Source organism: Amblyomma maculatum, chromosome 2, assembly GCF_055883805.1.
Source record: "Amblyomma maculatum isolate TAMU_Amacu chromosome 2, ASM5588380v1, whole genome shotgun sequence".
In the NCBI taxonomy this organism is placed as follows: domain Eukaryota; kingdom Metazoa; phylum Arthropoda; class Arachnida; order Ixodida; family Ixodidae; genus Amblyomma; species Amblyomma maculatum.
This window is the reverse complement of record NC_139345.1, coordinates 24,441,697-24,455,737: the sequence shown is the minus strand read 5'-3', so window position 1 is coordinate 24,455,737 and position 14,041 is coordinate 24,441,697. Positions and strand designations below refer to the sequence as shown.

Genomic DNA, 14,041 nt, shown 5'->3' with positions numbered 1-14,041 from the left:
TTTTTTTAAGTCGATATTTATTGCCTCAGGGCATAATATAATATAATGCGACATTCTATAGGCAGTCAACATAAAAGATGATTTTTTTATATTTTCTTATTCTGCGGTATTGTTTGGGATATCGAACGGTGGAAATGCACATTTAAAAATTCGTTGAGGTGTCTTTCCGGCATATCGAAACAAGAATAGTAATATCTGACTCCAAACAACGCTGTCGTATGGTTTGTCATTTACCGTTTGCGGTTATGACAATAAAATTCACCGCTCCCGCTGCGCTGTGCCGTACTACGCTGCACAGTTCTTGTTTTTTTTTTTTCATGTGCTGTTTGTTACATGTGCTGTTTCGTGGCTGTGCTGTTTTATACCGTGTGCTGTTATTTACATGGGCTGCTGCTGTATTTTTTCCCCTGAGCTGTTTTGTCGCTGCGAGGTTGTTTTGTACTGTTTTTAATCATATTTTCTCGTGTGCTGTTATTTTATGGCGCCGCTGTCATCTATTTCCAAATAGCAAGGCGGAGTCCGCGCTCTGGGCTTACATTGCGTGCCTTATCTTGTTCTTTTATTTGAGAGGAAAATGGACGTTGGCTTTTGGCGTGTGCTGTGTTGTAAGGCTTCAAACTGCCTGAGGAGTTGGACGCGGGTGCAGGTGAAGCGGGGGGAGAAAGGTGCTTACACGTTTGTTTCGCGCACTCAGTGACTGTTCGCTGCAATACCACGGTGACATAACCGCTGCTTCTTTCAATTCATTGCCGTGTAATCACACGGTAAACTTTCTACGGTTTCTGGACGCGGACCGATCACGGTTAGATACGGATTCGTTACGCTCGTATATACACGAATTCGAGATATATGCTCTCTAAAAATCAACTGAAAGTGGGATCTCAGTTTTCTTGTGCTGTAACGTGCGTGTTAGTGCTCTCTCTTTTAATTAAGGCGCGGGCGGCGGGGGTGTAAATACCAGACCTCAATTGGCCGTGTACAGCGCCGTCCACTCTTAATGCGAACATGCGAGCATGTGGTCGCTATCCAGAGCACCACTGTTTACGACGAAGCAAAATGGCGCAGGCACAGCGGGATCTGGTGCTTTCCATGGCCTTCCTCCATTGCGTGGCCGCAGTAGGGCGCAGTGACGCTTTGAGAAGGGCGACCACCTGATGCACGTATTCGCACTATGAGTGGACGACATTGTACATACATCCCTTTCAATCGCACTGCTTATTTTGATTTCGCACCTTGTCTTTTCTTTTTCTCGTTTGTACAAAATGCGCTTAATGGGTATACTAAATTCATTCTCCCTTGTGTGCGCGACGCTACAGGCGTGGCCTGGACGAGTCGGACGAGGATGCCGACTCGGACGAGCCAAAAGAGGAGTCGTCGCCGGAGTCGGACGACCAGTCTTCAACCATCTCGAGCAGCGAGGGCCTGATGCTGAACGAGACGCTGGGCATCAGCGTCTGCAACAATGCACTCTTCCACGTGCCGCTGCGCTGGACCTACAGCTGCGGAACGGCACATGATCGCCGCGACCACCGGCACAACATTAGTTACGCCGTGTCCGCTTCGGACTTCTACTACGTCTTCTTCGCCTCCAACCCGCCGCTCTACGTCACTCCAAACACCATAGTCGCCGACTTCTACCTTGACAGGTGAGCTCGTTACAAGAGTGTTTTTATTGCCTCTGCTAGGTCCTAAACAGACATGGCAGTAATTGAATTACAGTATTGAAATTACTGCAATTTAATTACCTTTTTGGTAATTTGTAATGTAATTAATTACGCTTTCCGTTTGGTAATTTAGTAATGTAATGATTTACCTGTGGTACTAATTTCGCAGCAAAAGTAATTAATTCCTTTCGAAATTACTTTTACTGAAGTGCGTCTGGTCTGTTCCGGTTTTTGCTCTGGTCTTGTTTTTCTAATGGCAAGTGCTATAGGAAAGAGGGAAGGAATAGCTGTATGGGACGGAATTTGGCGGTAAGACGAAAGAATGTGTGTGCTTCGCGTCTGGAGAACAAGTTTTTTTTACTATAGGTTTACTTAGTTTTTACATGGATGGAAACTAGAAAGTAATTTAAAAGTAATTGTAATGTAAAATCATTCCTTTTTGGGAGAAGTAATGGGTGACGTAATTTAATTACTTTTCTGCAATTTTCAGCAAAGTAATTAGTAATGTAATTTAATTCATTTTCAAAAGTAATTTTGCCATGTATGGTCCTAAATAGTCATAATTACATTATCAGTTCGCCATTCAAAGTATCAATCAAGCAAGCCTGAATGACTGTACCTTTCTCAAGGCGATGATGGGTGTGCATAATTATTGTGATATTGACGTGGCTAAGTCGTGCAGCTACACCAGACTCGAACCTTGAGGGCAGGTTTAGGCCTCTTTCGTGAGCTGGCCTCTTTCGTGTGTCAAAATTGCTAAAGCAAGCTCGAACGGCTGCGCAACATGTCAGGGTAGCTTCGTATATGCAGCAGCGTGCATCCTTGGTGCCAAGGTTTACTGGCGAGTTTTAGTGCATGGCAGGCGCATACGTAACATCAAAGCAGGTAACACAGAGAATAGTATCCGTTCCATGTACAAGCTGAGCTGTATCAAAGCAAAATATAAACTGAAAAATATTTTTGGGTATGCAGCCGAATATTATGTTAATGATTTCGCACACAACTTTTTTTACTTCTTATTACGTTATTTATTTATTTATTCATGCGCTGAGTTTGCCACACGGCATAAAAGGTGGTGGTATAGCGTCACAGGAATGTGTGGAGCGCAGCCATGTGCAAGAAGTCACACAAACTGCGTGCATAAATGTTGTTTGTTGTCCATAAGTGGAAATGAGAGTCATTACTTGGTGAAAGTCCAGCTTTTTGTAGAATGGTGTTGCGCATATGCGAAGTTCCTGGGCATGTCCATATTAGATGCCGTACAGTGGTGTCGCAAGCCGGTTCTTCGCAGTGTGGGCATTTGTCGGGAACTGGAATAGTAGTACTTTGCCACTGGTGTCGAACGGCGGGCGTAAGAGCCACTCCGACCCTCAGCCGTCTCAGAGATACCTCCTCCACCCTTGTTAGATTGGGGGGAAGGGGGTACGTACACGGGGGAATTAGAGCACGTGTACGCTGCCTGAGGGATGCTGATGATGTCAAATGGGTCAGGAGTGGATCCGGTGGCAAGGAATCATGAATAGGCTGTGACACATCATCTGCATGAGGAAGCACGTCTGCTGTTATGGTATTCAAATTTTTGTTGTCTTGAACCCAGTGAATGGTTATAGTCACTGGATTAACGGTGACAAGCAGCATGTATAGTCTGTGCGACCCTAAGAGTGCCATGGACTTTCTTTAAATGTTTTAAGGCTTCTTTAGAGTGAGTCATTATTTGTACTTTTTTAAACGTAGGGTCGGCAGGTAACGCTTCTATGGCGTTTAAGATAGCTTGCAGTTCGAATGCAAGAGTTGATTTGGCGTCGGTAAGGTAACTTCGATTGGTGTTCAGGTGAGGGTGGGTTGGGCTTATAAAAGCAACTGAACCACCTGTTGGGGTTACGGCTGCATCTGTGTAAATTATACAGTCATCATGTGTTGCGCAAGACGTTATTGGGAATGATGATGAGAGCTGCGACTTCTTGGTGAGTAGTGGCTTATTAGAAGTAAGGTGGTAGTAGTCCCATGGAGGTGGTTGGTTCTCTAATTCAAGACGAAGGTAAGCTTTTCTTGCTCTGTTTGTCTGTCTTTGGGCAGTTAATTCTGCCAGCGAGTTAAGGTGGGCGTACTCCTGGAGCAGACGGATAGGAGTTGATCGAGGCAGTCCCGTAATGACTCGCATGGCCTCGTGGTTGAGTGCCTCGAGTGTAGACCATTGCCGTTTTGTCAGTTTCTGAAACTGTGCCTGGTATAGAAGCCGCGGTTGAAAGACAGCGCGGACAAGTCGGCGAGCGGTATCTGATCGGGCACCACCAGAACAATTTGCTATTCTTCGAATTAGTCCCAGTGTGTTCATGGCACTTTTGCGTACATCGGATAGCTAAACTGTGCCTTTTCCTGAAGAATGTACATGGAGACCCAACACCTTGGTATGTTCCACTTCAAGGAGGGGTGTATTGTCAATTCTCAGCGCGAATGGATTAGCTTTGAAACTTCTGCGGCCGGCCTTATTGCCCACATGGACAAAGCATGTTTTAGTGAGGTTGAGGGATAGGCCTGTGTTGTTGAGAAAGTTTTGAAGGATATTTATGGCATTTTGCAGGGAGTCTTGCTGCACCTGCACTGAGCGGTTTGTAGACCACATAGTAATGTCATCTGCGTAGGCTAGCACTTTAATATTAGGAATTGAGGCAAGTTCATGTATGAGAGGAATAAATGCAATATTAAACAAAGTTGGGGCTAAAACTGAGCCCTGCGGTACTCCACGATTAGAAATGAAATGTCCTGTTGGTTTTCCATTTACACGGATAGCAAACGTTCGGTGGGAGAGGAACGCGTGAATTGCACGACAAAGCTGCAAGGGCATTCCAAGTGATGACATAGTATTGAGGATCGCTGTGTGGAGGATGTTACCGTAGGCTTTCGTGATATCTGTTGCCACGACTGTGCGGACGAGACGACTGTGAGATGAACAATATATTACTTCATTGGCAAAAAGTTGAAGACCATCTTCAGATCCGTAACCAGGCCGAAAGCCAATCTGTGAAGACGAATATTTGTGATGATGGTCAAGCCACCAGGATATTCGAATGGCAAGTAGCTTTTCGTACAATTTACAGATAGTTGGGGTAAGAGAAATCGGGCGTAGAGCACCAAAGGTTGTAGGTGGTTTTCCGGGCTTTGGTATGGGAACTACTACAGAATGTTTCCAATCTGGTGGCATTTCACTGGAAATCCAGATTTCATTGAAAATTCTCAGAAGTGAGGTCAATGATTCACCTTCTAAATTGCGGAATAGTGTATAAGGCACACCATCATGACCGGGTGTGGTGTTTGGGCGGATATCTTCAATCGCAGCGATCAGCTCAGCCATGGTGAAAGGGTTCGTGATCTTCTCTTCTGGGAGATGGTTGTCGAGACTGAGTGGAACCGGTGCAGGTTGGCAGTCATAATTGGGGAAGAACTGAAGAGCTGCTTGCTTGGCAAATTCTTGCGGTGAAAGACGCAGGGCTATTCGAATACTCTCTGCGTAGTCTTTAACTGAGGGTTTTCGTTCCATTGAATGAAACACACGCCATAGGTGGCGGTTTCCGATCGGAGTACTTATGTGAGAACACCAGTCTGTCCAACGTTTGTGTAGAAGGTGCTTAGAATACCGACGGGCTTTAGCGGTTAGTTTATGAAGTTCTGCTATGGCAATATTATTGGACGGATGCCGACTGACGTATACGTCCATTTGCTTGCGCCGTGCCCAGAGGTTAAGGAGGTGAAGGTCAGGGTTTGGTTGGTCTTCATTGATGGTTGAAGACATGGTGTGCTGATTTAGAACTTGCATGAAAGTAGAAAGTGCCGAATCAGGAGTTATTGAGATGAGGCGAGCATCTGTACGTAGAGTATCCCAAGAAGTAATGTGAATTTTGCGGCGAATTTTACGTAGTGTGCTTGAGGTAAAATCGATTAAAATGGGGGAGTGGTCACTGCCCCAAGTGTCTGGTTCGCAATTCCAGCGAGGATTCCCAGGGCCTAGCCACCACGTAAGGTCCGGAGTCGACGCCGGTGCACGCGGGCGGGTACATTTTGTCAAACTGTTGAGAAGTGTAAACGACTGGTCAAAAAATGTGTCGTAAATTTGACGTCCACGCTTAGAGTCTTGTATATAACCCCAGGCTGTGTGCGGTCCATTGAAATCTCCTCCAACAAGTATGGGTACACCTGGGTATGAGGTGCGTAGATGTGTGAGCCATCCAAAGTTGAGTACAGTAGATATCGGTCGTGCGTAAAATGATACCAATATAACTGGAGTACGTTGGGGCTTAGTAACAATGGCGGTCACTTCTTGACGGGTATTGCACCAACGGGATAGGTCTATTGGAGAATGAGGAGTGGATGAATGAACATATATTGCCGCTTTACCGGGAGCAAGACCACTGCGGCGGTCGGGTATCGAGGGGCAGTGATATATGCAGTAACCAGATAGAGGTGGAATAGCGTTATGCTCTTGTAAAAGGAAAGCCCATGCATTAAGTTTTCCTTCTTGAATACGGAGCTTCAATTCAGGTAGTTTGTTAGTGAGACCTCTACAGTTCCATTGCATTATAAGGGATTTATGGTTAGTGGCCATTAGTTTGCAGAACAGATGCTATCATTTCAGGCAGTTTCTGCAGCAGTGTAATCAGTGATGTCATTGAAGTAGTAGCTGCAGATTTTTGAGGTTGGGCATAATTTGACTCAAAATGACTGTACTCATTAGAGCGATGATGTACTTGACGTGTAGGCTCAACAGGCGATTGGTGCAAACGTTGCAGTAAGATTAACCGACGTTTGCAAAGGTGATCAAGCTGTTGGCGAACTTTGGCAATCTCTTCATCTATGACAGAAATATTGTTAGGCATAGGGGAACTAATTGGTGGAAATTCATCTTCCGTTTGACGAAGAGTACGGGAACTGTGCTTCGAAACAGATGCATAAGATGAGCGGATTTGAGAGGGCGGAGGTAAATATGTTGGCGTCAAGTCAGTACTATCCTCCTCTGTGTGGTTTGATAGAGCAGCAAAACGGTTTGAAATCTTGACTGCATCAAAAGTAGGCTTATGTACTACACGACGTTTCTTGCGAGGGCACTTGGGATACGTAATGTCGTGATCGTTTGTTTTACAGAACGGACACGTGAAGGAGGGGAGGCCGTCCGCTGATTGTTTTGGTAAAGTGTCCTCGGATGCAGGGCATACTTTTTTGATGTGGCCTTGTCGTAGGCATCGGTAGCAAAACACTGGGGCAGGCCGGAAAGGCTTCGGATGAACGACCAGCCCGTTGTAGAACAAATGAGTAGGGAGTTCTAAAGGACCCTTCAAAAGTAGAAGAAATGTGCCTCGGTTACCTAGTTGGCGGGCATTTAGCACAGAGTGCGTGTCTGATAAAAGATCCGCCATAACCTCATTTGGAGGTGCCTTAGGATCCAGGTTATAAATGACACATCTTTGCAAGCCAGGTCCAGATGCTAGGTATGCGTGCACAGGTACATATTGAGAGTCACTGATATATATTTTATCAATATGACAGATTTTCTCAGCATCGCCAAGGGAGGCTACTTGCACTGTGATTGAATTAGAGGGACGGTGGTAAATAAATCCTCGGTAGCCTGTTGTACCCAGTGCGCGGTCAATAAGCTGTTGCACTGATCTTGAAGAAATTGACGTTATGTCATATTGAAATGTAGGCTTAATATGTACTCGGAAGGAGCAGTCTGCGTCAGGGAGCCCGTATTTCGATGGTGTTCTTGACGAATTATGATCGTCTGAAGAGAGTTTTACCTTCTTTGCAGCTGGTTCTGTTGAATCGGTAAGAGACCGCATAGGAATGGTCACAGGAGTAGGCAAGCTGTTGGAAGCTGAAGTCGGTTGATCCCCTGAAGCTGGACGCGGCGACTTTAGTAGCGATGAAGTAGGTGCTGAGTTGCTTAAGAAACATCCTTGAGGTGGAAGGTTAGGCGAAGCAGTAGAGGTGGTGACAACTGCATGCGATCTTTCCATGTCATAGTTATTGTTCATGTCCGTTGGCCAAGTTGAGATAGGCCTGGGCGCCTCACGAAGTGAACGTTGGCATTGTGATGGGTGCACTGGAGGGGTCGTCTTGAGGCTTTCTGAAGCTCCTGGGATCTTTAGGCAGCGTTAACAGCTGACATTATAGGCGGCGAAGTGAACACAGCTTAAAAAGAACAAAAATTGCCAATCGGTAGAGACAGGGCGACGGCCCAATTTCATCTTCATCGTCGTCTCTCTTATTACGTTAAGTCATGGTGGTTACATCATCTCATATATAGTACTGAAGCCTTAAAGTTTCTTGGTATGAGTACAAAGAGGTGTACTCAACGATTTTGAAGTTTTTATTACATAGAATTTTTTTTTTTTGCATTTAAGTCTTATGTTGTCATGTGACCTTTGCTCTTCGCGACGTATCAGAATAACAGAATTAAGTGCAGAACATGCTTTCTTTAGCATATATATATATTTCGCTTAGCAAACGTGTGCGGTGCTTTATCTAGTTTCGAAAGTTGAAACATGCCTTAATTGCATGTATGCGTGTTTCTTTTGCCTATTGGGCTTTGCCACTCAAGCCTAGGAGGCTTTTCCAGGCCAGATATTCTTTACAAAACTTACAGTTCGGGCAATAAAGCATTATTACTTTTAAATTTTCTTTCTTTGAGGCGCATAAACTTCAAAGTGGCAATCGAGTATCTCACTGCCGGATTCGGGGGGTTTACGCAGGATGGTGTATGACGTGTCCAAGAGCTTCAGCCCGGAAACGTACTCGTGCACGAATGTGACCAACTGCTCGCTGCCACTAGACTTCATGTCCAACGAGTACGTGGTGGTCGACATGTACGGAGAGCTCAGGAACTCTTCAAAGATCAACTGGACTTCGGATGTGCTCACGTCGCGCTGTCTGCCGCGAAAGGGCGTCTACTTCATCTTCTACTTCGTCTTTGGACTCGTAGTGATGGTCGCCGCATTCCAGGGCTGATCCTTGAACGTGCGGTCAAAGTTTCAGATTGTCGTGGCCAAAAAGGTGAACGCGTCAGGTGCGTTATGATCAGAGACTATAATGACATCCATGGACTAGGTCGACTCGCTGGGCGTTTTCTGGTGGTGCAGTTCTTTTTCAGGAGCCTTGCAGTAGGAGCAACGGAAAGGTGTAGCCGAAGTTGAACTATACACCAGACGAAAATGAACCACACGGCCACACTTAGTGTATTCGCCGTCTCCAGACTTCTTTTTCACATCTCTGACGCTGCGATCTGACAGAGGCGCCCTCTGCAGCAACTGTGCAAGCATGACAGTTAAGGTCAAGTCCTGGAAAAGTATGTCCCCGTTGCTTCACCTTTGTCACCGGACCTCATCGTCGCCTGCTGTTTGTGTAACTATGTCGAACGTCGAACTACTCGTGATATTCACGACGAAGTGCTTGGCGGAAAGGTTCCTGCCTCCAGCACCACGTCAGCATGGGACGGCAAGCACGTCCGTATGCCTGCAGTGATCGCCTTTGAGTCTCTTGAAATCGCACTTAATTGTTCACAGGAGAACAGTGTTCGCTTACCGAACGGCGTTTCAATGAGGGCCAAGAAGCGCGCTCAGAGAGTCACGGAGAGCGCACCGCAGTCATTGCCGTTTGACGACGTGCCTGCAGTCTTCTTCGCTAGTGCGCAGATGACCCCGCAGCGTTCTGCTCGCTTTACATGACGTGGAAGCGTGGGTGCCCAGCTTACTAACCAAGGCTACATTTGCCACTGTTTGCTTGTTGTTAGCTGTGTTTGCTGGTTGTCTCGCATGTCTCCAAGGCCAAGGTCAGTGAGTTATTTGAATGATCGGCGTTTCTTTGCACGTCTCGGTAGATTTGATCAGTGTGCCATGCATTTTGTATATGTTCCCAGTGTGTCTCACAGACACGTAATCATCAGGCCGCATTTAGTTGCTATTGTGTGCACATTTGCGGTTGTATATATTACTTGGTACAGTACATGGAGGGCCGATTAACTATGCTTGTTTTCAATACTCTAACGTGCTTTAGGCGCTTTAGACGGAGCGGTGCACTCTGCTATCCCTCCCTGACCGAGAGCAGTCCCGCGAAGCTATAGTTGCTCCTCATTCTGCGAACACATCGCCTCATTCTTGCTTGGAATACCTTTACTACGTTCGAGGCAAACAAAAGCAGCCTCAGATATAAGATAGAGGTTCGTTATTTGTGGATAGCGGTTGGATTAGCGGTTAATCTCAGCAAAAATGCGTCGCTTACAGAGGCGGCGCGTCTTTAGAACAGTGTAGCTCTCCGACTGATGTTCGAGGTGACGCTTACCGTTACCGCGGCGTCCGCTCGACAACGAGCCGTGACGTCATCATCATAATCATCATCTTCAGCTGGACTATACCACTGCGGGGCAAAGGTCTCTCCCATATACCTCCAATTAACCCGGTCCTGTGCTGGCTACATCCACTCGACGCTTGCGAAGTTAACCTCATCCGCCCACCTAACTTTCTGCCATCCCCTGCGGCACTTTCCTTCCCTTGGAATCCCGTTTGTTACCCTAAGCGGCCATCTGTTATCCTCTCTTCGCATTACATGTCCTGCCCATGCCCATTTGTTCTTCTTGATTTCCACTAGAATGTCAGTAACTTGAGTTATTTCTCTGACCCACTCAGCACGCTTCCTGTCTCTTAACGTTACTCCGTACCATTTCTCGTTACATAGCCATCTGCGTTGTCCTACACTTAGGTAAAACCCTTTCCGTTAGCCTCCATGTTTCAGCCTCATAGGTGAGTACAGGTAAGATGCAACTGTTGTATACTTTCCTGTTGAGCGATAACAGTAAGCTGCAAGTCATAATCTGCTAGACTTGCTAAATATGCGCTCCGTCCCAATCTTATTCTCCTTATTATTTCCCTTCCATGGTCCGGATCTGCGGTTACTACTAGTCCTAAGTAGACATATTCGCCTACTAAGAGAGTGACAAAGAGGGTGACAAAGCATAAAGGCTTAGGTGACGAGTTCCCCATCGCGTCTCGCTCACTTGCAGCTGAGGTTGAGTGCAAAACGATTAACGCAGCGAAATCCTGTGCTATCGTTATGCTTCAAAAACATCTTCCTCGCTGTGGAAAAATTCCAAGGTCTACAAGTTGTCGCGTCACAAGTGAGCAAAGAGTATCGCAGAAGAGCTGCTGGGCGCCGCCACAATTGTGGAAGATTCTCGCTGTTATATGTTGCATATTGCGAGTGAAACTTGAAAGCAGTTTCAGTGTACTGGATTTCAATGATTTAAAGGATACGGGAAAATAATGCTTACTTCTTGACGAACGTGTTGGCTACGGTTAACTGTTAGTGTTGCATGGCGCTTTCAAAGCATCGTCGTACCTGCATTATTTATAGCCACTGGCTGAAGAGGTCGCCGCTGCTGTCACAAATGGATGCTTCCAAGGTTTACTTATAGACACCGCATGTCGAAGCTGTGGCATATTCTGTGCTATAAAACCGCGAGGAGGTATTCCAAGTCATGCTTTCAAATTTAGAGAAGGCATGTTAAGGACCCTGATAAAGAAACAGTCGGCACTATCACTCCTTGAAAGAATTGTTGATTCAGGCCGCTCGCTTAAAGACAGTTGGGACCAATTAAAGAGCAGTTTCTACTAGAGTCCGTGAAGCTCAGTGGTGAGTACAATCTCGCCGACAGCGTCAGAAGCCTCACAAGTGCAGGCCTGGGACTACAATAGCAGCGCCAGAGCAGCAAAAAGTATAAATATTTTCGCCTTTGTAGTTCCCTCCTTTAACTTTAATGAAAAATACGATAACGCTATGTAAGATTCATACATTCCAGTTCTCGGCTGGGTTTTTCTCTGTGTGTTTGCGTCAGTTTTGTTCCTGCATTCGTCAATATCCATCGATGGTTGAGGCAGGATATGAAATTTTTCGATTTGAGCAAGGAGACATTTTTCAATTTGACTCCTGTGAATCGCTTATCTGTGATTGGTCGTCCGCGGTCACGTGTCCTCCTTGATGTCATCACGATGCTAAACAATTTCGTATATCTCATGGCAGCGGGAGTTTGGTGGGGCGGGAACTCTAATGATATATGGCTTTAGGAGAAAACGCGAATTCGACACACAGTAACGATATGTTCAGTTCTCGTCCTGTTTGTGCAGGTAAAAAAAGAAACGATGCACAGTGGTTTCTAGCGCTGTAAAAAATTAACACATGCGTTTTAACGATAGAAGTGCACGTAGTTTTAACATGATCACTGCTTCAAGTGCGTTTCCTATGGGCACTCTGAATGATTTATCGGCCCTTCCGTCTTTTCTTCATCTGGTGACAGAATGCCGGAAGCTATTCATGGTAATAATATCAGCGAAGAAAGATGGAGGATGCAGCGCAATGGCTCTGTCATTATATTCCGATGATAAGAAACGAAGTATTCAGACGCGCTAAAAAAAAAAAAAATACCGCTAGCGTTTTTTCTGTGTGCAAATGATCGATAAAAGGCATTAACAGAGATTGAGAGCGCATAGATAACATGTCATATGACGAGTGAATGAGGGAGCTGGGGAGTCCAGGAAACGCGAGCGCTTCCCGCTTGCCCGCTGTGATACACGCATATGCATAATACGTCCGCTGCTTGCATGGCATATGCCACTTCTGTGTGATAATAAAGATTCAGCCGCTAGTGTTTGACGCACTCGTTAAATACTTTCGCCACTGCATTTGTACTTGTACCTGTGTGCAGCCATACATCAGACACTAGTGGACGACGCTGTATAGTATCACAAAGCTTCGCAGTATTCCAGTGCCTCTGAGCTTACAAGCCCATGATAAAAAGAAATAAAGGTATATTACAACTTACTGCAGTGCCTCTCTTCCTTGAGACTGATTATTCATCAGCCTTGCCTACTTCGCATGACGAGTGCTATCCGCTCTCTGCGTGGTTTAGCGCTGCGGTGTTCTACTCTATACACAGTCACGGGTTCGATTTCCAAACCTATCACGAGAGCGGGAAGGAAACAAAAACATCAATCAGCTTGCCGAGATTTTGGCGGTCTTGAATGTTTTCGAAGGATTCAGGATCGCTAAATACACGTAGTGAATGCTTTTCAAAATTGAAATTTCGTCAGTTCCAGGTCCGTTCGATTCGGCTGCACTTGCTGCACTAGTTCCGTAATGTTCTGCGACTATGCCGCAAGCGTACAGCGCTAGCCAGTTCCGACAGTTAAAATGACGCATCGGCACTGTCTGCTTCCAGAACGAGGTCACCTGTGTACCGCTCTCATGAACCGGCGCCAAACATCCCGAAAAGGTTAATGAATTTTCAACTAGCACGTCGCAATGAAGTGTCATGAATTCTTCGCTTTGTTCCAGCAGGTGTAAAATGCACGTGTTCTAGAAGTTTGGTTTGTGGTTTGTGGGGATTAACGTCCCAAAGCAACTCAGGTTATGAGGAACGCCGTAATGGAGGACTCCGGAAATTTCGACCACCTAGGGTTCTTTAACATGCACTGACATCGCACAGCACACGGGCGCATTGCTTTTCGCCTCCATTGAAAAGCGGCCGCCGAGGCCGGGATTCGATCCCGCGTCCTTGGGAACAGTAGTCGAGCGCCGTAACCACTGCGCCACCCCTGCCGGGGTGCGCAGTTTTAGAAGTGTTTACAGATGGAGTGCGATGTGCGAGTAGTAGTTTCCTTGGTGAACCCGGGCATCGCTCTCGTCTGCGAGAGGACTAACTTGAGTCTCATCGCTGTTTATTACATCGCTCAAGCCATCGTCTGCTTTGGTGGCGAAGGCAGAGGGGCTGTGGACTGGATCGACGTCTGCACTTCTTGGAATTAACGGCGTCGTACAGAGGATGCCATGCTCCACCGCAGAAACGAACAATGAAGTGCAGAACCGTGGCAACCAGTTCATGTAGAGCAAACGAATCGAACAGACCTTCTGTTACTCTGGGGGCAAGTTGGGTTACCGCCAACTGCGCACCACCGAGTGCAGCACGAGCCGCGGTTGAGCAAAGCGTGGTCTCAGCAAACGGGTTACAGCAACGTCGTCGTTCCTGAATTGCAGCGAAGTCGCGACTGCGACGAGCGGCCGGCGAATCATTTCTCAACCCGCACATCGCTGTATGTGTAAAGCAGGTTGTTATAAAGAGGGCATACAGAGAATGCTGTGGGCGCAACGCTACAGTCGGGAACTTGGCCAATGTTATGCACAATCGTGCACTTTAACCCCGTGTACATAATATCCGCCCGGTGTAAAATATTCCTGCACAAACAGTAGCGAGATGTGCGTATTTTCTTATTATTATTATTATTATTGCGAAAGCAATACTACGACAGCCAAAGTGAGACGTCGAGTGGCCGCAGCTACGC

General features: G+C 46.4%; 1 protein-coding gene across 1 annotated transcript in view; it reads left to right on the top strand.

The window, feature by feature from the left end:
* LOC146198155 (uncharacterized) overlaps nt 1-12,524 on the top strand; it is a 32,250-nt gene extending 19,726 nt beyond the window's left edge. Inside the window, exons 2-3 of the mRNA XM_084593487.1 lie at nt 1,317-1,646; nt 8,408-12,524. Coding sequence (XP_084449613.1) covers nt 1,317-1,646; nt 8,408-8,663 — 586 coding nt within the window. The 3' untranslated portion in view covers nt 8,664-12,524. The remainder of the gene's footprint in view (nt 1-1,316; nt 1,647-8,407) is intronic.
* The last annotated feature ends 1,517 nt before the right edge of the window (nt 12,525-14,041 follow it).